The 23,320-nt window shown below is 47.8% G+C and overlaps 1 protein-coding gene across 1 annotated transcript in view; it reads right to left on the reverse strand.

Moving 5' to 3' along the window:
* Positions 1-7,373: 7,373 nt before the first annotated feature.
* The window catches only part of LHFPL4 (LHFPL tetraspan subfamily member 4), a 32,441-nt gene continuing 16,494 nt past the window's right edge, over positions 7,374-23,320 (reverse strand). The window contains exons 2-3 of the mRNA XM_011280191.4: positions 13,645-13,881; positions 7,374-11,138 (exon numbers count right to left, since the gene is read on the reverse strand). Coding sequence (XP_011278493.3) covers positions 11,038-11,138; positions 13,645-13,881 — 338 coding nt within the window. The 3' untranslated portion in view covers positions 7,374-11,037. The remainder of the gene's footprint in view (positions 11,139-13,644; positions 13,882-23,320) is intronic.

Here is a 23,320-nt window from a genome sequence, read left to right on the forward strand (position 1 = left end):
GTCACAATCTCACAGTTCTTGGGTTTGAGCTATATTGGACTCTGCACTGACATCGCAGAGCCTGCTTGGAGTTCTCTCTCTCTCCATTCTCTTTGCCCCTCCCCTGCTTGATTGCTCTGTCTCTAAAAATAAACATTTTAAAAAAGTTTTTTAGGGGCACCTGGGTGGCTTAGTTGGTTGGGCGACTGACTTTGGCTCAGGTCATGATCTCACAGTTGTTGAGTTCGAGCCCCACATCGGGCTCCATGCTGACAGCTCAGAGCCTGGAACCAATTTCAGATTCTATGTCTCCCCCTCTTTCTGCCCCTTCCCTGCTCACATTCTGTGTCTCTCTGTCTCTCGATAATAAATGAACATTAAAAAAAATTTAAGTTTTTTAAAAATAATAAAATATTCAGACTGAGCCAAGTGTTTCATACCAACCAAACTGACTTTCAAGTATATGACAGCAGCAACCTATCCTCATTGTGCAAGAACTTGGACATTTTTCATTTTTGTTAGCTCTTAAGAATCTATTAAAGGGGCACCTGGGTGGCTCAGTCGGTTAAGCATCCAACTTCAGTTCAGGTCATGATCTCACGGTTTGTGAGCCCCACATCAGGCTCTGTGCTGACAGCCTGGAGCCTGCTTCAGATTCTGTGTCTCCCTTTCTTTGCCTCTCCCTCTCTCTCACTCTGTCTCTGTCTCTCGAGCGTAAATAAACATTAAAAATTTTTAAAAATCTATTAAAAACTGGGGCGCATGGGTGGCTCAATCAGTTAAGCATCCAACTTCAGCTCAGGTCATGATGTTGCGGTTGGTGGGTTTGAGCCCTGCATCAGGCTCTGTGCTGACAGCTCAGAGCCTGGAGCCTGCATCGGATTCTGTCTCCTTTCTCTATCTGCCCCCATCCCACTTGCACTCTGTCTCTCTCTCAAAAATAAATAAACATTAAAAAAAAAAAAAAGGAGAAGAATCTATTAAAAACTCAGCTTCAGGGGCACCTGGGTGTCTCAGTCGGTTGAGCATTCCAACTCCTGGTTTCAGCTCAGGTCATGATCCCAGGGCCGTGGGATCGAGCTCCACATCAGCTCTGTGCTGAGTGTGGAGCCTGCTTGGGATTCTCTCTCTCTCTCTCTCTCTCTCTTCTCTCTCTCTCTCTGTCTCTCTCTGTCCTTCTCCCCCACTTGTGCTCTCTCTCTCTAAAATATTTTTGTTTAATTACGAAAAAAAAGAAAAACCTTCAGAGAAACTGTCTTGAGAAACAACAGAAAATCTGGTAGTGAGTTAATTATATACAGTTAGCTATATGTAGAACTAAGAGTAAATGAGGGATGTAAAGAGAGGTTGTACTATAAAATAGTTTATGTGGGGCTCCTGGCGGACTCAAGTCAGTGGAGCATGTGACTTGATCTCAGGGTTATAGTTTGAGCCCCATGTTTGGTGTAGAGATTATTTACAATCTTTAAAAATAAATGATTTATGTGACCTAGGCAAGATCGATATAGTACAACTAAGAAATATAAGCTGAAAAGAGTATATTTTTAGTGATCATATTGGTGGCAGTGTATCTGAAGCCTTTAATGTGGGACAAAGCAAATGAATCCAATGTCTTTGACAGGATTCTCAATGTAGAAGGGGAAAGGAATTATAGTTCGATGTTAAACCAAAGCCTTTCATGTATCAGTATCAACTCATGAGGATTTTATCACAGATGGATGGATGGATGGGTGGTTGGATGGAGGGAGGGCAGGATGGATGGATGGACGGACAGAGAGATATAAACAGATCTGATAGATGGATCCTATACACATACAAGTTTTGTGTGTCCCTTTCTTAGCTCTATCAACAGGAAAAGCTTGGAAATAGGGCTTCTTGGAGAAATGGCTGACTTTGATCTAAGGAAGGAAATGTACAAGATCAGTCTAGAACATCTTGTCATACCTGAGAGGAAGCATACCATCAAAGATAATTAGGGTTAGGTTTAAAAGATTCTCTTTAAAGAGGCCTCTGCTGACCAGTGATGGGACATTTTAACCATTAATGAGGCTAAGAAATGTAATGGAACAAAAATACACCATATATGTTTAAATTCATGAGTTCATAATGGTACCAAAACATAATAATTGTTCATCTCTGGAAGATGTTAGGGAACAAACTCTATTTTTGAAAACTTAAATAAAGGGGAACATCAGTATTTTCCTTGTCTTTCCTACATACATTGTGTGACTGGCCAAGTAGGTTGTAAATACGGGTGTTTCTAGAAGTGTTTCCACAAATACCTGAAGACAGAATGATAGAATGGGAACATCACTGTTTTGTAACTTCTAATGACACAAAAACAGTTGGACATTATGTATCTGATGATGAAAAAAACCCAAAAACTATGAAGCATTTATTAAAATGCAACACACACACACCTGAATCTGAATAAGCATCTAGATCCAAATACCAATTTGCTGTAAATATAGAGAACAGAGAAATTTGCTCAACTACACCCCAAGCATGAAGCCAGCAAAATTCCATCTGTGGAACACTGCATAACAAATTTCGTCAACAAATTACAAGGAGGGATAAAAAGAAATTAGGTGGGAAAAGACATAAAAATAAAGTCAAAGCTAAACTATTTGTTTAAAGTTGTTCACTTGGGTGAAAAACATTATAAATAAAAGTTGGAAACTGATTACCATAAAGGTCAAGGTGGTGGTTACTCTGAGAGAAGGAAGGGGATCGTGATTATGGGCAAGTGAAAGATTTCTGGGGTGTATAGCAAGAATCTGTCACTTTAGTAATAGTAGGGTATTTTATAATATTCCATCTACCTGTACATTTGTTTTATGCTGCAACATGTTTAACAAAACAAAAACCAGAGTCTTACCTAGCGCTTCTAAATAGGCAAACGACCCTGCCACTAACCAGCCTGTGATCTTTTGAGCCCAGGGCCTATGTGTGATTTATTTCTGTATTTCCAGAGCCTAGCAGTACCTGACCAGAGCAGACATTCAATTAATGTTTTTGTTGAATGCGTAAATGAATTTGAAGACGCCTCCAGGCCACTCAGGTTGGATTTCTGTACCTGCTTTGGCACCTAAAGGAGCCTTCCAGCACCTCCAGATCTGTTCAGGTGCCAGCAGCTGGCATTACCAGTCCTTTTGCTGTGCCTAAGTGGACTTGAAAGGGATTTCAAACTGGAGCTCCATTTGAAGCTTTGAGTCTCGTGAGTTCTACCAACTTCTTGACCCTTACAATGTGGTTCTTTCTCTGTTCTATCCTTCTCTCCCAACTTTTCTGTTGTGCTCTCTGGACACCTCTTTGAGAGACAAATTTTTTATGTGATATGGAAATATGGTTCTCTCCTTAGGACACCACCTCCTTTGCAGCTCTTTTAAGTGGAGGCTCCTCGGGTGCCTGGGTGGCTCAGTTGGTTAAGTGTTCGACTTCAGCTAGGTCATGATTTCATAGCTCACAAGTTAGAGCCCCACATCGGGCTCTGTGCTAACAGCTCAGAGCCTGGAGCCTGCTTCAGATTCTGTCTCCCTCTCTCTCTGCCCCCACCCCCACTTGTGCGCTCTCTCTCTCTCTCTCTCTCAAAAATAAATAAAAACATTTTAAAAATTTTTTAATAAGTGGAGACTCCTCTTTCTCACATCTTCTTGCCTGAAGGTTCTCTCCAAATGTTCCCAAATACATCTTGTCCTTCAGGTAAAAATTCTTGCTCCACTGATGCACACAACACCTGGTTATTGTGCTTGGAGTTTCTTTCTATTTTAGCCTTCACCACTCCCTTTGGTTCTTGGACAGACAACTTTGGCTCATCTGCACCCCAATTTCTGCCACTATTCCCACCATTTGGGTAGACCTCCTACCCAGTGCCTCACATCTCAAAGCTGTCTTTAAGAATTAGAATATTCTGGGGCGCCTGGGTGGCGCAGTCGGTTAAGCGTCCGACTTCAGCCAGGTCACGATCTCGCGGTCCGTGAGTTCGAGCCTCGCGTCAGGCTCTGGGCTGATGGCTCAGAGCCTGGAGCCTGTTTCCGATTCTGTGTCTCCCTCTCTCTCTGCCCCTCCCCCGTTCATGCTCTGTCTCTCTCTGCCCCCCCCCAAAAAAAATAAACGTTGAAAAAAAAATTAAAAAAAAAAAAGAATTAGAATATTCAGGTCAAGCACCCAGGTTTCTAACCACAATTTCCTCTCCTTCCAGCTCTTTCACATAAACTTTAGTCCCTTATTTTCTCCGTCTATCTGTCCCATCACAGGCTGTCTTTCTGTAAGCAACGTGGATCTCATGGTAGGAGTGAAACACTCTTTTAGGACACTCTGCTTACCTGGCACCTACCTACCAATCTACAGTCAGCCTTCTCTGTGCCTGCCCTCCTGTTGGTTGATGTCTCCATAAATTCATGGTCATCCATCAGTTTTGTGGTCCTTTGACAGCTCCTGTAGAAACTGTTCCAAACTTTCACCACTTCTTCAACCCCACTGCTCATTCCCTCCTCTCAGTGGACAGTCTTGCCTCCTGCTTCATTGAGAAAATGGATACTATCAGGCAAGAGCTCCCTCAATCTTGTACTTCCCTCTACCCCAAAAAAGGCTTTCTTGCCTCTTCTCAGTCGTTCTCTCTTTACCGTTAAACTCTTACTGGCCATGGGGCACATGGGTGGCTTAGTCTTAAGTGACCAGCTCTTGATTTCAGCTCAGGTCTTGATCTCACAGTTCATGAGTACAATCCCCACATCAGGCTCTATGCTGACAGTGTGAAGCCTGCGTGGGATTCTCTCTCTTTGCCCCTCCCCTGTTCTCTCTCTCTCCCCCTCTCTCTCCAAATAAACTTAAACAAACAAACAAACAAACAAACAACCTCTTACTGGCCATGATCTAGGAACATTCAGAACTGTTTCATATAAAGAAAGATTCCACATCCTGAAATTCAACAATGGTGTCCTTGCTTCCAAATCCAGTAGGCACATTTTTCAGTCCCTAATTCTCAACTTCTTGGCTCCAGTTGACCTTTCCCTTGAACTTGAAATCCTTGGTTTCCATAACACACTTTCATGATCTTCCTCACAGCTCTGATTCTTCCTTTGTTCTCTCCTTTTGGACATCCATTCCTCTGACCTTTATGTGTTGGTGTTTTCCAGCATTCACTTCATAGCCCTATGCTCTTCACACAACACAATCGCCCTGAGCAAAGGCATCTCTGCTTTACATTTCAACCATTATCTGTATGCTCATGCTTCTGGCCCAGATCTGTCTCTTGAGCTCCCAAATCCATCCCAGTCAACTGACTATTGGACAACTCCACTGTGATGTCCTGCATGCTTTTTTTTTTTTTAATTTTCTTTTTCTATGTATTTGTTTAAGTAATCTCTACAACCAACGTGGGTCTCAAACTTACAACCCTGAGATCAAGAGTCACACACTCCACCAACTGAGCCAACAAGGCACTCCCCACATGCTTATTAAGCTTAGCAAGTCTCTAACTGAATTGGTCATCTTGTTCTGGTGTTATACTGACAATTCTTTCTTGTCCCCCAAGCAAAAAATGTATCCATTATCCTTGGTGCCACTCTCTTACCCCACTGTCAATCAATGAGCTACCAAGTGTCTGTTCTACTTCCTAAATAGCAAAATTCTCACCTCTCAGCAGACTCACTGCCACCACCTTGTTCACCTTGTTTTAAGCCAGACTTCTTCTTTTTTTTTCTTTTCTTTTCTTTTTTTTAAATTTTTTTTAACATTTATTTATTTTTGAGACAGAGAGAGACAGAGCATGAACGGGGGAGGGGCAGAGAGAGAGGGAGACACAGAATCGGAAGCAGGCTCCAGGCTCTGAGCCATCAGCCCAGAGCCTGACGCGGGGCTCGAACTCACGGACCGTGAGATCGTGACCGGAGCCGAAGTCGGACGCTCAACCGACTGAGCCACCCAGGTGCCCCATTTCTTTTCTTTTTTTACTTAGAGAGGACACATGAGCAGGAGAGGGGCAGAGGAAAAGAGAGAGAGAGAGAGAGAGAAAGAGAGAATCCCAAGCAAGCTCCATCCTGTCAGTGTGGAGCCCAACACAGGCTCAGTCCCACAAACTGTGAGATCATGACCTGAGCTGAAATCAAGAATTGGACACTCAACTGACTGAGCCACCCAGGCACCCAGGCAAGATTTCTGACTTCCCTTTCATTAAAATTGTCTTCCTCTAACTTGGCTCCCTAACAGGGCAACCAGAGTGATCTTCCTGAAATGCAAAATTAATCATGCCCCTCTCTGGCTGAAATCCTCCCTGGTTCCCCATTGCTCTGAACCTGTCTCCAGACTAATCTCTGACCCTCCCTGCTTGCACTTTATAGTTCAGCATTGCCAACTGCTTTTAGTGCTCTGCACATACCATTCTGTTTCTTACCCAGCTCTTTCCTCAAGCTGCCTTCTCTCTCATGAATGGCTTTCCTGACCCTTGCCTGCCTAACTCCTATTCATCCTCCTGCGAAACGGTCTCCTGCTCTACCCACCCCACCAAATGCCATTTAAGGTGTCCCTACCCAGGGCACCCACAATACCCTGCACCTGCCACATTTTACATCATTTTTACATGTTCATCTCCCCAATCAGGTTGACACTTAACGTAGGGTCTCTTTTTTGTTCTTTAAGTGCTTAGACTATACTAAGTGCCCAAAATGTATTGAAGACTCAGTTTCCAAGGGCACAAATTATAATAAATGTAGCTGCCACGTGGGACATGTTACAATGTGCCAGATGCTGTGAAGCAACTCACGTTCCCTCATTTGTTCCTTACAATCCCCTGAGATCACTGTCATCAATTCCATTTATGTAGTGGGGATTTAGAAAGAGGCAAAGGGACCCGTCCAGGGCACACAGGCAGAAAAGGGTGGAGTCATGTTTGCCCTCGTCAGAGTCCTAAGTCCAAAATCAAACCTATGCAGTCAACCAGCACTGTGTAGAGACTTCTAACTGCCTGCTCCATCTATGTCTCCTTTCTCCTTGGAAACAGAACCACAGTTTTATTTGGCGTGGCATGTGCCCATTAAAGGATTACATTTCAGCTAGGTACATCCCATCCTATGGGATTTCTAGAAGTCTCTGTCAAATGAATTGTGGCCAAATGACTAGAGCTCCAGCAGCCATATTGGGCCATGAGGTGTCCTTGAAACTGGAAGCCAGGATTGAAAATGGCAGCACAGAAAGGTAAGGAGCCTGGGTTCCTGATAATGCTGCAGGCCATATTGGTCATGGTCTGGCTATCTCCAGACTTAATGTGAAAGGAAAATAAACTCTTGTTAAGCCACAGTGTAGCTCCATTAATATGCACCCAACTGGTACAAAGGGTAGAATCTCACCCGTCTTGATCCCCTGGGGGCCAACTCAGAGAAGAAGAAACCAGCATGGGTGATATAAAGTGTTTCTTTATTTGAACATCATTCCACCTGCACTGAAGCTCAAATCCAGCAGCAGCAGAAGGGGTCAGGACTGAAATAAATGTTACCAAACTGGACGATGAACAGCGAGGACACATTCAGACAGAACTTACTAATGGGGTGTAGACAACACCAAGCTATCCTAATGACACACAGCACAGGCCCCTGAGATCTGCTGGTCAGAGCTCTGGGAAGGACTATCCCCCTCATTCCCTTCTCAGGAAACTCCATGCCCACCCGAAGGCTAGCCCTCAGCCAGGCAGGGACCTGCGCAAGTTTCTTGTGCTGGGAAGGTCCCAGCTTCTCCGAAGAGAGGGTTCCCCTGTCTCAATCACACTGGAAGCTGGAGAAGGCTGGCTTCCCTGTGCCCAAGCAGGAATCTCAAGAAGGCCAAGGAATTTCCCTATAGCCTTGTCTAAAAGTTCTCAGCTTGGCTAGTCCAGGCCAGAAAAGAATCAATCCTACCCATGGTCCTCAACCCCTCAGGAAAACCATGTTTCCCTGAGGGGGTACTGGTTCCCAAACAGGAAAGTTTTCACATCCTAGAGATCCAGAAGGACTTGACCAACCAGTGCTCTCAACCACCTCCATGTTGTGGCTGCTTTGGCCTCTTCTGAAAGTCCCCAGACCACACAGCAAAGACAACCTATTAGTGCCAGACCCCTCTCATCCAGTCACAACTCGGGGGAGGAGTGCCTCCATGGGCCACTCAAAGGTCAACTTCTTTATAGAAGCAAGAGTCCCAGGGGCCACACTGAGGTGGGATCTCTGTATTCATCTCCTCCCAAAGGGAAAAGTCAATTTGCCTGCCTTGGCTGAGGGCAAACCACAAACCTCCCCGTGTCCAGGATGGCTTCCTTGCCCCCAGAGAGCCATCTGGGCCACAGGGTGATGGTACTTCAGCCTCACGTGGGGCCCCTGCCTGAAGCATTTTCCTCACTCTGCTCCCACCTGTGCTGAAGCCTGAGGGATGGGGCTATGGTTTGGTGCCCACTCCAGCCTCTTTCCCTTCCCTGTGTTCCCCTGACACTCCTTCACCTGCCCAACCCTGCTTTCCTAACCCCACCCACACTCCTAGGTGCATCTCTGGGTAGCCCCTTCCTCAGCAAGGTGGCAGCTGGCTGGACGCATGGTGACTTGGAGGCACTCAGACCCCACCTCAAAGGGATTGACATCCCTCTTCCCTCCCACTAACCCACTCCAGTGATGCCCCTGCCCCAAAGAGGTGGGCAGTAGCCTCAGTCTCTGAGGGGCGGTTCTAACATCCCCCCCCTCCCACAACAGGGCTCCATTGCCACACTCCCCCAGCAGTCCCCTTGGGGGAACAGGAGCCCTGCACACAGTGCACACACAGCAGCCACTCCTGTTCCTCATTGTCCTGCCATTACCCTCCTCTCCTCCTCATGTCATCCCCCTGCACTCCAGTCTGCTGTCCACACCTCACCTCTCCATTTGCCTCCTTCCCTGTCCCTATTCCTTCTCCATCTTCCCGGCCACCTCCCCACTACCTCCAGGCTCTCTGCATCAGGGTCCCCTCTCCCCTACACTCTTCAGCTCTCCTTTCCCCATTTCTCTGCCTCTCCACCCCTTCTCTCCCCTCTCTCATTCTGGCTCTCTCCCATCTCTCCCCCTTCCCAGATACTGGCTCCTGCCCACTCACCCTGTAGCCTGCCAACACTGGGCTTTGGTTTGGATCTTTAAGGAACTCACTTCTGCCCCCCACTGCCTCCCATGAGGCTCCCCAGACCCTCCCATTTAGCACAGGCCCCAGGTGTAGAGCCCCACACTGCAGGTAGAGCCTTGGGGGAGCAGGAGAGGGGAGCATGGGGCTGGAGCCAGAGCACCAGACGAAAGGTGTTTGCCCAGGATGGGGGAGTCGGTGGAGAGGGTGGAAGGTCAAGACTTGGTAAGTTCCAGGTTTCAGGAATCCTACCAGGACCCAGCATCTGACTCCAATTAGGGTCCAGATGGGGGTCTCAGGCAGAGGATTTCTAGGGTCTGTCTTGGAAACCCTCTCAGGTCCAAGTCCTATGGAAATGAACACAAGATTGGCAAATACATGGCACTCGCTGCTTTTCTCCCCTCCTTTGGTTGAGACCCGGATAGGAAGTGATGACAAGCTTCCCCACTGAACCTGCAGAGGCCTCGTGCTCCTGCTACACAGTGGACCAGTACTTCCTCCCAGTACCTGAAGACAGTAGTAGGCACACTAGATGAAACCAACCTGCCACCTGAACTGGGAGCTGAAAGGGGCTGTCCATGCCCCAGGCCAGATGGCTCTACTGCCTGCCAGGTCCACCAGGCAGCGAGGGGAGTTTAGAAACACCTGGAGTCTCCCTCACTTGCTCCCGGCCAAAGGGAAAGGAGACGCCCCCCCATTAGGAGGGGAAGGAGAGAGAAGACTCCCCATCTGCCCCCCGCCACACATACTTACACACACACATACGCGCGTGCACACATACACTCACGCTGTCACACACATGCACGCGCGCACACACACACACACACACACACACACTCATGCCTCAGCTCCAAGCACTGCCCATTGGGCTGCAGGCCCTGGGCATACCGCAAGGCGAGAGGTGGGCAAGGGGAGGAAGTGGAGGTAGGGATAGGGTTACAAGGCCTGGGGATGGGGACAGGGGGTACCCTGTTCAGAGGTGACCTGCAAGTTCAAGTTATGCAGAAAAAGTATCAAAGAGGCAAGACAGTCTCTGCCCTTGGCAGATGCCTGGGCTGGGGGCATGAGAAGGGGCAGAGGGGTGATGTATCCCCTAATTCCCCACTCTCGGGCCCCCCTCCCAAACCCCCAGCCCTGACAACAGGGCCAAGAAGTCTGTGCTGTACAAAACAGGCTGGGGTCAAGGGTCCAGTCACTGGTGAGACACCCCAGCAGAGAGGAGGCCGGGCCAGCCCCAGGTTGAGCCCCTTCCAGCCCCAGCTGCCATGATCAGATGCCACCAAGACAGGAGTCCGAGCACCCCCTCCTACTGCCTCCAGAGCCTGTCTGTCCTCAGTCTCTGGGCTGCCCAGGGCCCCAGTCAGCCGTTGACAGGGAGGCCCTGTGCTTTCTCCCTCAGTGCAGCTCAGACTCCTTTGGGAGAGGTGAGAACAGGCTGGAGCGGGTGGCAGAGAGGCCCCAGGGAGGCTGGTGGCGCCTGGAGCTCTGTAATGATATGATGGAACCATCATCGGAGGAGAAAAAAGTAGGAAAAAGTCCGGTCCACCCTAGGCCAGTGTCTTGAATAAGTTTCTGCAGGAGGCAGGGACCAGAGGAGGCAAGGATACAGCCAGGCAGCAGCCCTCCAAACTGAGGGGGCCTGGGGAACTGGAACCACGGCGTCTCTTCCCCTGGAGACTCTGCAGGGTCCCCAGGCCAGGCTAGGGAGGAAAGGAGAAGCCCAAGGGCCTGGGGCTCCAGCTCCCTTAGGTCAGTTGAGGGAAGAGCAGAATCAGGCCCTCCCCCACACTGCATCCCAGCCCCAATCTCTTCAAAGCCTGGAGCTACAGGCAGGTAGCAGATGAGAAGTCAGTCCTCGATGGGGTCTTCCCCTGGAGCTTGAATGAAGGGATGAGAGGGCAGGCAACGGGAGAAGCTGAGGACAGGTCAATTCCCGGGCTGTGATCCTGGCCCTCAGGGTCCCTGTGAGTGAGCGACGGGACAGGGGAGGACTCCCCATCCGGAGACATCACCCCCTGGCCGCAACACAGAGCTTACTGTAGAGCCCACAAAATCTATGAGAGAGAGAGAGAGAGAATTGGAGAAAGTCAGAGACTGCCAGGGCATTGGGGCTCCCCTCGGCCACTTCTCAGGTGGGGTGGGCAAAGCTGGGCAGGGAAGTGACCTGCACAGGCTGTGAAATCCCAGCCAGGCCTCTGCCTAGCTGGATGATCTTGAGCCATTTGACCCCTCTGAGTCTCAATTTCCTCATCTATACAACGGTCATCATAGCCTCCTTCACAGGGTGATTCTGAGGGGTGAAAAAGACATAAATAATTATAGCTAAGGGCTTTTTCACAATGTTTAGTGCCTAGTAAATGCTGGAAATGATAGCAATTTATTTTATTTTTTACTTTTGTCCCAGAGGTCTGGCTCAGAACTGAACTGGAGGGATGGAGACCCACAGAGGCTGAGGGAAGGCAAACTGGGGCTCCTTCACATCATTCTTAGCACTGAGAATAGGGCACTTTGGGGAGGGAGGTGAGGACGCTGGCTGGGCCCATCTCACCCAATTGCACCCCCAGACCCCTTCTTCAGAAAGGCCTTGGCTCTTAGTCATGCACTTCTGGAAGCTGCCACCAGAGGGCAGGCCCTGACCTCACACCAAGAGCACAGAAACCACCAGGTGTCAGGGTCTCCAGGGACAGGAGGCTCACAGACAGGTTTTAGCAGCCCAGCAGCCCAGGAGGGCCCCCGAAAAGGAAGCAGGCAGCAGGGAAGAGTCTGGCCTTTGAATTTGGACGTGGGTTCAAATCCTGGCTGCACTGCTTTGGTGACCTTGGGCAAGTTAACTGCACCTCCCTGGGGACTCACCTTTCTCATTTGTAAAATGGTGGCCATGATGTCTGCTTGATGGGGAGTCTTGAGCAGTGACAGTTTTTTCTGAGTATTCATCAAGTGCCCCTTAATAGACATAATCTTTCTTCTTCACAAGACAGCCCTGTAAGGTGGTACTACTTCCACCACCCTCATTTTATGAAGTGCAGGAAACTAAGCCTCAAGGACATGAAGCCATTTCTTTGATCAACCTGCTTCCCACACAGACGGTCTGCCTTCAGTCCAAGGGTTCCACCACCAAACTAACCTGCCTCTTGCCAGATGAGATAATAAGCCTCACTGCCATTATCCCCATTTTATAGGTGATAGGCTCCAAGAGAGGAATATAATTAATGGAGAGTGCTAAATATACACCCAGCACATGCTAATGTAACATGCAGGGTGCGACTGTGAAAACTACTACTCCTATTTCTCACTGCAGGGAATGCACACGCAGACAGACGGGTGCCATCCCTGCCCACCCCCCACCCCCCCGCCCCCCGGCCCCTTGCTCCAGGGGCAGGGTAGGCTCCTGGCTCAGAAGACCAACCCTTCTTTGGAGAGTAATCTGGCACTGCCATTACAATCGTAAGTGTGCAACTCCACTTCTGAAAAAGCACCCAGAAAACATTGTATATAACAAGGCACAAAGATGTCTAGCCTAGCATTGTCAGTGATGGTAAAATCCTGGAAACCTCCCTACCAGTCCCTAAAAGGAGAATGGTTAAGAAATTACAGTTCCTCCATCTGATGTAATGCTAAGCACTGGATATAAAGGGTTCTCCATAAAAGGATAAAGAAAGATCTTTCAGATATGCTCTAGGGTTGGGCACAAGAAGCAAGGGATTTGTTTAGGATGATGCCTATCCTGTGTTATATTAGCACATAACACTACTATATATTTTATAAAGGGACATATAACATATGTTATGTACATATATGCATAAACATCTGATAACAGTGGTTAGCACTGAGCCTCTGGCCTCATGTGTCAATTTTTTCTTTACTGTATTTCAGTGTTACTTGATACATACAAAAGTTGATATGTAATATACTACGTATACAAACACCTGTGTGGGCTCACCATGAAAGAACTGTGATCGCCAATAATTTGTACATGCCTACACACCCACATCTCATGCTCCTGGCCTCCCCTCTTCTATCCCAACCACAGATAACCATCATCCTATCTTCTGTATTTATTGTTTCTTTGCTTAAAAAAATATATACAGTACTACCATAAACATATTTATTATTAAGCCACACATTATTTCGTGTCTCTTGGTTTTTTATTGAGCTCCATAAAAATATCATTCTGTCGTCTTCTGGAACTCGATTTTTTTCCCTCTCTTTCTCAATATTATGTTTCCAGGATGTGTCCATTCTGTTACTTATAACTAAAGTGTATTCATTCATTATGCACTATTCCGTAATATGAATATATCGCCATTTATCTATCCATCCTCCTGTCAATGGCCATTGTTTTCAGTAGTTTGCTATTTGAAACTGCTGCTAAGACCGTCCAAGCAGATTTCTCATGGGTTTATACTCCTGGTTGGGTCTGCTGGGTCACAGGCATGCAAATGTTGGGATTTGAGGAATAACGTCAAATGGCTTTCACTGCCTGCACCCTTTCCAGCTCTGGTTTTGTCTGAGTACTCTGTGACACCTCTGGGCCCCACCACCAGCCCCAAGCGCACTCGCCTTTGTTCTCCTGCTTGAGCTCCTCCTGCAGCAGGTCTGTTTGCCGGTTGCCCAGCACGAAGGCGAGGAAGGAGAGGATGAGGGCGTTGAGGATGCCGATGATGGCCAGGATGTACGCCCAGCGCACTGAACAGTCCCCCAGGGAGTACTTCCCGGTCTTGGCCCCGCACATGTCCCGGATCGTCTCGGCATCCCAGCCGTCGGGGAAGATCATGCAGCCCAGCACAAGGCACAGAGCTGAGGGGATGCAAGGCCGGGCACACCGCCATGGTCAGGGAGGAAGAGAGAAGGGGTTGAGTACTCCCCAGAGCCCGAGGACCACCACAGCCCTCCAGGCTGGGCTGCTCAGCCCCCCCCCCCCGCCACCCCCTACCCCACCTCCATCCCCCCCACCTCCGCCCCCCCGCGCACTAACCCCCACCCCCCCCCCGCCCGTCAACCCAAGAGCCTGTTAACCGCTTCTGTGCGTTCCAGAAACTTTAGGGTCTGAGATGGCCTCCTGCCTCGGGGAGCAGAAGCTTTCCGGGACCCATAATGCCCCCATCAAATCAACTCCTCCAGGAAGCCTTGGTGCAAATACAAGAAAATAGTAACTCACGCTCAGCTGCTTCAGCTCCCTTTAGCATCCTGACCATGCTTACCCCCTCCCATCCTCCTCGTTCTTTATTTTTGTCATTCATTCAACATTTATTGAGCGCCATCCCCTTTCCTTCAAGATGCTGGACCTACGTTCTCATTCACGCAGTTGAGTGCTGCTCTCAAAGAAAAGACTGGGGTAAGTTCTTTCACTTACTGGGTGTACAACCTTGGGGATGCCACCTGTCTGTGTCTGTGTCATGGGTGGTGGTGAGGATTAAAGGAAGTCAGGTGTGTAAGACACTCAGTCCCCGGCATTTTCTCACTGAGGGCCCCGCGTGTGCAGGCACTAGACTGGGCAGGGGATGGGGGCATTGCTTGCACTCCAGCCTCACAGAGTTTGCAGTTAGGCGGGGGAAACTACTGAAAAACTCTTTGCTCTCCGTGAGAGCAAAGACATTACAGGCCTGGGGCTCAAATCCTTACGTCTTTTCTAGATGTGGGAACTTAGGCCAGTTCCTTCACCCGTGAGCCTATTTTCTCCTCTGTAAAATGGGGCTAATGATGGCATCCAAGTCATTGCAAAGATTACAGGAGGCAGCAAATGTAAATGCTTGACATAGTAAATCCCAGATAAATGTTAAATGTTATTATTACTATCATCAAAACTAGTCATAATGATAAAAAGAATAGTCACATAAATAAGGAAATTATTGGGGAGCAGGGAGCTTAGTTTCAGGCGGTGGAGGAGGGGAAACAGGGAGAGGCCAAGAAGAGGCTTCTACGGAAATAGGCCCCTGCTGGTTCCCCACCTTGGCATCCACTCACCAGTGTTTAGTGACCCACCTCTGCCAATCCGAACCCAAACAGTCTGTCTGGGTAGGCTCTTTGCAGTGCCCAGCCTAGTTGGTGAGACCTAAGTCTGAGCCAAACAGCACAAGCCCCACACAGCCAAAGAGAGCCAACCAGGCTCAGTAAGCAACCAGAGGCTGTGACCTTCCACTCCTGCCATGCGGTGTGAGCAGCTAGCCTTGTGACTTGTGACTGTGTCTGCGGCTTGATGTTGCTCTCTCGGTGTTCGACAGTCCCACCAGCAACAAGGTTACTGTGTCTGAGACCTGAAGGTTCCACACCAGGCCCATGGGGTGCTTAACCTGGGTTTTAGAAGACAGTGATGACCAAGAGAGGGTGGTGGTCAGTGCTGCCCACTGTCCCGGAGGCCCATCTAGTCCCCAGGGTGGGGAGGACGCCCTCAGCCTTGTCACGTGTCTCCCTCACCTATCGTTCAAGGAAGTGCTCCCTAGGCTCCAGACTCCCGTCTACCAGTGCGCCGGGGCCCCTCGCTCTAAGGTTTTGCCTCCTGTAGCCTTCCTCCGTCCTCCTGTGACGCGACAGTATTCCCCACATCCCTAGGTTGTGCTCCTCGTCCTGATGCAGGGCTCCCCCACAGCACCGTGACCACACACACATTTAGGGCTGTGTCCCCTCTCCCCGTGCTTGCCTCCTCCAAGATGAGTCGCAGCTAGAGTACCGCGAGTCGCTTACCTGCTGCGAAAAGGGTTCTTGGCAAAGGGAGACGGCAAATGCAAGAAGCCCTGGGGTGAGAATGAGCTTGGGGGAGCTAAAGAATCCCACAAGTTCGAAGATGCACTTTGGCCACGCAAATGGAGAGGTAAGCTCAGGGGGAAATCGGTGCTGGAGATGTAAATTTGGGAGCTGTGGGCAGGTTAATCCCTGGGACTGGAGTTCTGGATACAGAGAAGGCCTAGGACTGAGCGCTTGGGAGGGAGGAGAGGAGGAGCCTACGGAGAAGGTCCACCCGCCCACCTCCCCAAATATCCCAGATATTTTGCAAGGCCCTCCAGGCCCCTGTCGGAGACGAGAGGAGGTTCGAACGCCGGGGTCGGGGAAGGGGAGCGAAGGAGCGCCCTGGGTATCTGAGGGCTCCGGCCCAGGAGGCGCGCTCCCGCCTCCTCAGCGAAAGGCTGGGGGTGACGAAAAGAGCCTGGGCATGGGCCAAGTCCACCCAGCCACTCCGTTTCCCCTCCCCACAGGCCGCATTTCCTCTCCAGCCCAGAGCGTCGCCGTTTCCATGGAGACGGCGCCCGCACCCGGAGCTCCCCGCAGCACCACCGGGCTCGCAGGGCGGGCCTCTCCCTTTGGCAGCTCCGCGCTCAGCCCTCAAGGACTTTCCTTCCCGTGGCCCTGCGCCCGCACGCTCTCGCTCTCACCGCCCACGTGCCTCTCTCAGTCGCGTGCCTCCCCATTCCTTTCTCTTGTCCACCCTTTCATCTTTCTTGTTCTGCATCTGTCTCTTGTTCTGCTACTGTCTCTCCGGCATGTCTGCATCGCGCTCAAGGGTCGGCCTCGACCCTCCCTCTCCTCTCCCCTTGTCTGGTTAGATCTCTCTGCATTTAACATTCTTTCATCAGCCCTCCTCTTCTCTCATCCTTTTCTCGCTTCTCTTCCTTCTCTGGATCTAGCACCTGGCCCTTTCCTCTCTCCGGCTCTCCCTTCGAACACTGCACACGTAAATCCCGAGGGCCAGTAATGTGCCCGACATTGTGCAGGATGCTGGGGCCCCTGGAGGCGTGGTCCTCAGAAGAGGTGTGTGGGAGAAATAAAATCAAGTCAGTACACAAACAGAATACTTATGCATGTCAAGGAGTGCTTGCAAGGAAGCAGACTCCGGGTGGAGACCCAGAATAACAGGATGCTGGGAGAGGGAGGGGGTGGACCTCTCCATCTCTAACCCACTCTCTCTGCCTTCTCTGTTCTGCAGCGTTGTAGGTGGTGGCTATGGGGCGCCCAAGGCTGCTCAGGGAATGGGAAACACCCAGAACTCAAGCAAATGGAGAAAAACCAATCAGATGGCTTCCCTGGACCTGGGGGAAGAGAGGAAAAGACCACTAGGGACAGCCTAAAACAAGGAAGTGACAAAGAGTTTCAACCATCAGGAGATAGAATGCCTCCAGGTAAGGCAGGTTTCATCCCCATGTGCTGAATGAGGAAACTGAGGCTGAAGTCTTTGGAGTCTGAGTTCGAGTCTCTCTTGGAAATAATGAGCCGGCTGCTTTGAATCACACACACAGGTGTGGGGTGCCATGTGGGGTAGGGCTTCTCAAAGGAAGCATTTTTGACATTTGACCTGATAATATTTCATGATGGGGGGCTGTCCTGTGCCTTATGGGTTGTGGCACATCTCCCCCCACCCCACACCCCACCCCTGCCGTCATCATAAAAAACATCTCCAGATATTGCCAAATGTCCCCTGGGGGGAGTGTGGGGGGGGCGCCAACCTGTCCCAGGCTGAGAACCACTAGTATAGGGAAGGGGCCCTCTGATGGGGAATCTCTATCCATTACCCTTCAGTCCACTGACTTCCCCTGCTCCAAGCAGCCAGAAAGTGTTGTGACAAAATTAATAATATGAATATTCATAATATGATAATAATGTTAACAAAGAGCATTGAGTGCTTAACTACATGCCAAGGTGCAGAGCTCCTGACACCATGATCTTGTTTAATGCTATTACAAATCTATAAGGTAGGGAAAATCATGATCCTCATTTTATAGATGAGAAAACAGGTTCAGAGGAACCACGTATCATATCTCATGACACAGAGCTAGTCAGTGGTGGGATCTGTATTTAAACCCAGACAGGTCTTTACTTAACATTTTTCTTTTAATAGCCTCACTTTTTAACTTAGAGGCATTTACTTAAAAAGTAAGCTTTATATCACTATCATAGAAAAGGAAACCAGGATCATTTGCCACAAATAGAAGGAAACTATAAATATAATGAAACCAAAACAATGTTCTTAGATCCTAGCTGGATACTTTTGCCTGCCAAATGCTCTGAGCATTCTCTCTCTGTTTAAGAGGTTTAATAGTGTGTGAGGAATTAAGGAAATACTAGCACCAAACTGAGCCTTTCTCCTTGAAGCCATGAGACACTGCCCACCTTGCATGGCCTCAAAAGGAAGCTGAACTCCATTCTTCACTATGTTGCTTTAGGCAAAGTTGGTTTACCACTCTGGGCCTTGGTTTCTTCATCTGTAAAATGGGATCATGACATCCACCCCACTTATTTCATAGCACTTTTGTGAGAATCAACTGGCAGGTGAGAAGAGGTGTGCAAATTATTACTGGTGAAGTGGGGACAGGTCATGGCAACTCTTGGGGAAGTGGAAAAAAAATTTGGACAAAAGAGATAAACCTTTTTCCAGATAGTCAAGAACGGTGAACAGTCACTGCCTGTGGAAGGTGATTAGCTTAATTTTTACACATAATCATGACAGAGACTAGTACTTTGCTACTATATCTGTTCATCCCTCTTCCTTACTATTATAACCCCCAGTTTTTTGCTGAGAACTTGACCATCAAAAATAAAGCTTCCAGTTTCCTTTGCAGCTACATGACTAGGCCACATGAGTAGGCAAAAATGCATGCAGATGTGCTATGTGTCTTCACGGAAAATAACTTTATATAAACAGATTTGTAAGGTTGCTAGAATGTGCTCTTTGCCCCTTTTTCTTCACCCATTCCTCCATCCTGCTGCCTGGAATGCAGAGGTGATGGCTAGGGCTCTAGCAACCATCTTCAACTATGAGGACAAGGGCCTTACCCAAGAGTGGTAAAGCAGAGCTCTAAAAAGAGCTCTTGACTTCAGGGGCTACAATACCAGCTCTGGACTGTCTAACTCTTGGGCATTTGTTTTATATAAGAGACTGAACCTTGGGTCATTAGACCACAATTATTTTGGGTTTTCCTATCACATGCAGCCAAATTTAGTCCTAACTGTTATAATAATGTGTTATTCCTTTTAAAGTTTGTATCACATATATGTATTGGGAGAACAGCTTTTTAATTGTGTGTCCTTGGGCAAGTCACTTCACCTCTCTGAACCTCTGTTGTGTCATCATAGGGATGGTGGTATTTACTTCTTAAGGCCACAACGTATATTGGGTGGTCACCATCATCCCTGTAATGGGGGTATGTCTCATTGTTTGTAGCGTGTAAAGTGGGACATCTACTCTGCTTGGAGAACAACATGGCAGTATCTATAAGAATCATACATGCACTTATCCCTGACTCAAAAATGTACCCTATGGCTGAACTTGTGCGTGTACACAGAGGGTGTGTATGGGGTATATTCACTGCACTGCCATCTTTATAACAAAGGACTGCAATGTCTATTAAGAGGGAACTGATTAAATAAAGGCTGGTATATCCATGCCATGGAATACTGCAAAGCTATTAAAATAAGTGGAGAACAATTGTATACACTGTCATGGAAAACCTTCTAAGATATATTAAGAAATTTTAAAAATCAAGGTTCACATTACAATGTATAGTATAATCCCATCTATGGCTTTAAGAAGGATGTACCTTTTTTTTTTTTTTTTTTAGTGTTTATTTATTTTTGAGAGAGAGAGTGTGGGCAGTGGAGGGGCAGAGAGAGGGAGACACAGAACTGGAAGCAGGCTTCAGGTTCTGGGCTGTTAGCACAGAGCCCAATGTGGGGCTCAAACTCATGAACTATGAGATTGTGACCTGAGCCAAAGTCGGAGGCTTAACCGACTGAGCCGCCCAGGCGCCCCAAGAAGGATGTAGGTACCTTCTTACAAGGTAGAACAGGTAGAAGGAATGAGCAGCTGTGAGGACTGACACAGGAAGCTTTCTGACACGTGATGTCTGCTGCAACAAACAGTTGAAATGTAATTTTAAGTAGGCTCCATGCCCCACATGGGGCTGGAACTCACGGCCCTGAGATCAAGAGTCACATGTTCTACCCACAGAGCCAGCCAGGCACCCTAGCAATTGTCATTTTAAAAAGTCAAGCACATAGTGTTTCAGGCACTGTTCTAACTGCTCTATGTTTATGAATGAATTGCTATCCCCATTTGTATAGATGAAGAAACAGGCCCCAAAAGGTTAAGTGATGTGCCCAAGGTCACACAGCTAGAGATAGCAGAGCTGGGTGCATACTCTGAACCACCTCTCCTCTCCAATACATTAGCAGGTAGACAGCCACACATAGGCATGTTCCCTCTTGTTTCAAAAAGGCAGGGGGCAGTCCCTACACACAGTGGGATGTTATTCAGCCTTAAAAAGGAAGGAAATTCTGACACACGCTATAACATGGAGGAACCGTGAGGACATTATGTTCAGTGAAATGTACTAGTCACAGAAAGACAAATACTGTAGGCTTCCACTTATATGCTGTCCCTAGAGGAGTCAAATTAACAGAGACAGAAAGTAGGAAGGTGGTTGCCAGGGGCTGGGGGAGGGGTATGGGGGCTTAGTGTTTAAAGGGAACAGAGATTCAGTTTTGCAAGATGAAAAAGAGTTCTGGAAGAGAGAGATGGATGTGGTTCACGGCATGGTGAATGTCCTTAACACCATGGACTTGTGCAGTTAAAAAACGGTTAAAATGGTACATTTTATGTTATGTGTATTTTACCATGAGAGAGTGAGAGGGAGAGAGAGGAAGAAAGTAAGTAGGGGCAACACAAAAATGACATGATATATTTACCTCACGGACATGTATGTGCACAGAAAAAGATCTAGGGGAAATGGAAATTAAATTTATAAGAGTGGTGGCCTCTGGGCAGGGAGGGCGTGAGGACTTTAGCCTTTATGTAATGTTTCAGCTTTTCACAGAGTGAATATTCATGTATTACTTGTGAAATTTAAAAACATCATCTGGGCACCTCAGTGCCTCAGTCAGTTAAGCATCCGACTCAATTACAGCTCAGGTCATGATCTGGAGGTTCATGGGCTCGAGCCCCACGTCAGGCTCTACACTGACAGTGTGGAGCCTGCTGCTTGGGATTCTCTCTCCCTCTCCCCTTCTCTGTCCCACCCCCACCCCCAACTTTCTCAAAATAAACAAACTTTAAAAGATTAAATGAATGAATAAAAATATTGATTTTTCAAAGAATACACATATAAACTTGCATATCTATAAACATTTCTAGAAGTATACAGAAGTAATTTAATGATGGATGCCTCGGAGATGTGGCCTGGGGGGGGGGTGGAGAGGGGGACACTCTTCATTCTGTGCCCTCCTATACTGGTGAAAGTGTCTAACATCTGCACATAACAAAAACTATATTATTACGGACAATCCTTATCCGTCTATGCCAGACCATGAAATCCTCTTAAGTTTTTAAAAAATAATTAAGAAACTAAAAGAGAGTTAAAGGGAAGAATGATACTTGAGTTTGGGAATTAAACATGGGTGAGACCAAAAGTAGTGAAGAATTAATGAGAGAAAATATACGATACACTCAGGTGTTTATTTTCTTTAAAGCTTGTGCTGTAAATGTGCCTTTATGTAAAGCTTTTTAATGATGCATTTTATGCTTAGCTATTTTAATAGCATTTCATTATAACACTGTTACACCATCCTCCAGGGACATTCGCTGAGCTGGGCACTCCCGAGAGGCCTCTGTTTTCGCTCAGCTGCCCGCGCCATGCCTGACATGCCACAGCTGTTACCCTTTACTGAGGGGTCAGACAGGATGTCCCCAGGGCTTTTTGTCCCTAGGCAGACTCCACAGAGTCTTGCTATAGACTGAATTATGTCCCTACAAAATTAATATGTTGAAGCCCTAACCCCCAGTGGGATGGTATTTGGAGGTGATTAGGGTTTGGTGAGGTCTCATGATGGGATTAGCACCCCTATAGGAGGAGACACCGGAGAGCTTGCCCCCCCCCCACCTCGTCAGCACACAGCCGGAGGACGCCTCTGCAAGGCAGTGGGGGGGACTCTCACCAGAGCAAGACCTTGCCTGAGGAGGAACAAATGCTGTGAGCACCAAGTTGCTACATCTGAGAGCCATACGGCTGAGAAAAAGTGTGATTCCATTCATATACAGTTCAAAAACAGGCAAAACTAACCTCCAGGATGAAAACTCAGGATAGTGATTACCTTTGGGTAGTGACTGAAGGGGGCATCAGGTTCCTGGTCTGTATGCTATTTCCACAGGCACGTTCACTTTGTGCAAATTCTCTGAGCCGCAGAGGTAACGATTTTTGTGCTTTTCTCTAAATATGTTATACTTCAACAAATGCCAACTTTAAAAAAGGCTACATATGTAATGTGTCATAAGTAAACAGAAGAAAGAACCTAAATGCCCACCAATAAACCACAGGTTAGACAGAGCACATCTGTGCAATGGCACACCACGTAGTCCTGAAAGGGACAAAGGAAGCCTTGGTGTGCTGATGTGAGATGGCATGTGGGTGTGCTAAGTGAAAGACAAAGTCCAGAGCAATGTATGTGGCACAATGCTAGCATTCTCTAAGGAGTGGGGAAAGAGTGTGTGTGTGTGTGTGTGTGTGTGTGTGTGTGTGTGTGTGTATTCTTCCATGGACATAAATATTTCTGGAAGAGTTTACAAGACACTGATAACCTTGATTACTTTTTTTTTTTAAGTTTATTTATTTTGAGAGAGAGAGAGAGAGAGAGAGAGAGAGAGAGAGAGAGAAAGCATGAGTCTAGGAGGGGCAGAGAGAGGGAGGGGGAGAGAGAGAATCCCTAGTAGGCTCCACGCTGTCAGCACAGAGCTGGATGCGGAGCTCGATCTCACGAACTGTGAAAACTCACACACCAGACTTGGTTACTTCTAGGGAGGGGAACTGAGTGTCTGGAGGACAGGAGGGGAGGGAGACATTGTACTGACAACCTGCTGCACATTTTGGATTCAGAGCCATGTGAAAGAGTGACCCACTGAAGCTGTAAGGTGGGCAGGAGCTGTCTACTAGTAGGTGACTATTGCCAGAGATTCTCACTCACTTGCAATGAAATAATGAAAGCAACAAAAATGGCAATGCACAGCCCAAATGTAACTCTCAGAAATAATGGGTTAGTCACAAAAACATAAAAATGAAAATCTCTAAACCCCTTTTGACTGAGCTTGCCAATTTCTGGAAATTTATCCTAAGAAAACCCTCATGGATATGCTCTAAGTTTTAGCTACAAGGATGTCCATCATGTGGTTACTTATAAGAGAGAGAAGAGGAGGAGAGGGAGAAATAATAAAGGAAGAACAGAAAGAAAGAAGCAACTTATTTTCCAGCAATATGGGAAT

This window comes from Felis catus, chromosome A2, assembly GCF_018350175.1.
Source record: "Felis catus isolate Fca126 chromosome A2, F.catus_Fca126_mat1.0, whole genome shotgun sequence".
NCBI classification, from domain to species: Eukaryota; Metazoa; Chordata; class Mammalia; order Carnivora; family Felidae; genus Felis; species Felis catus.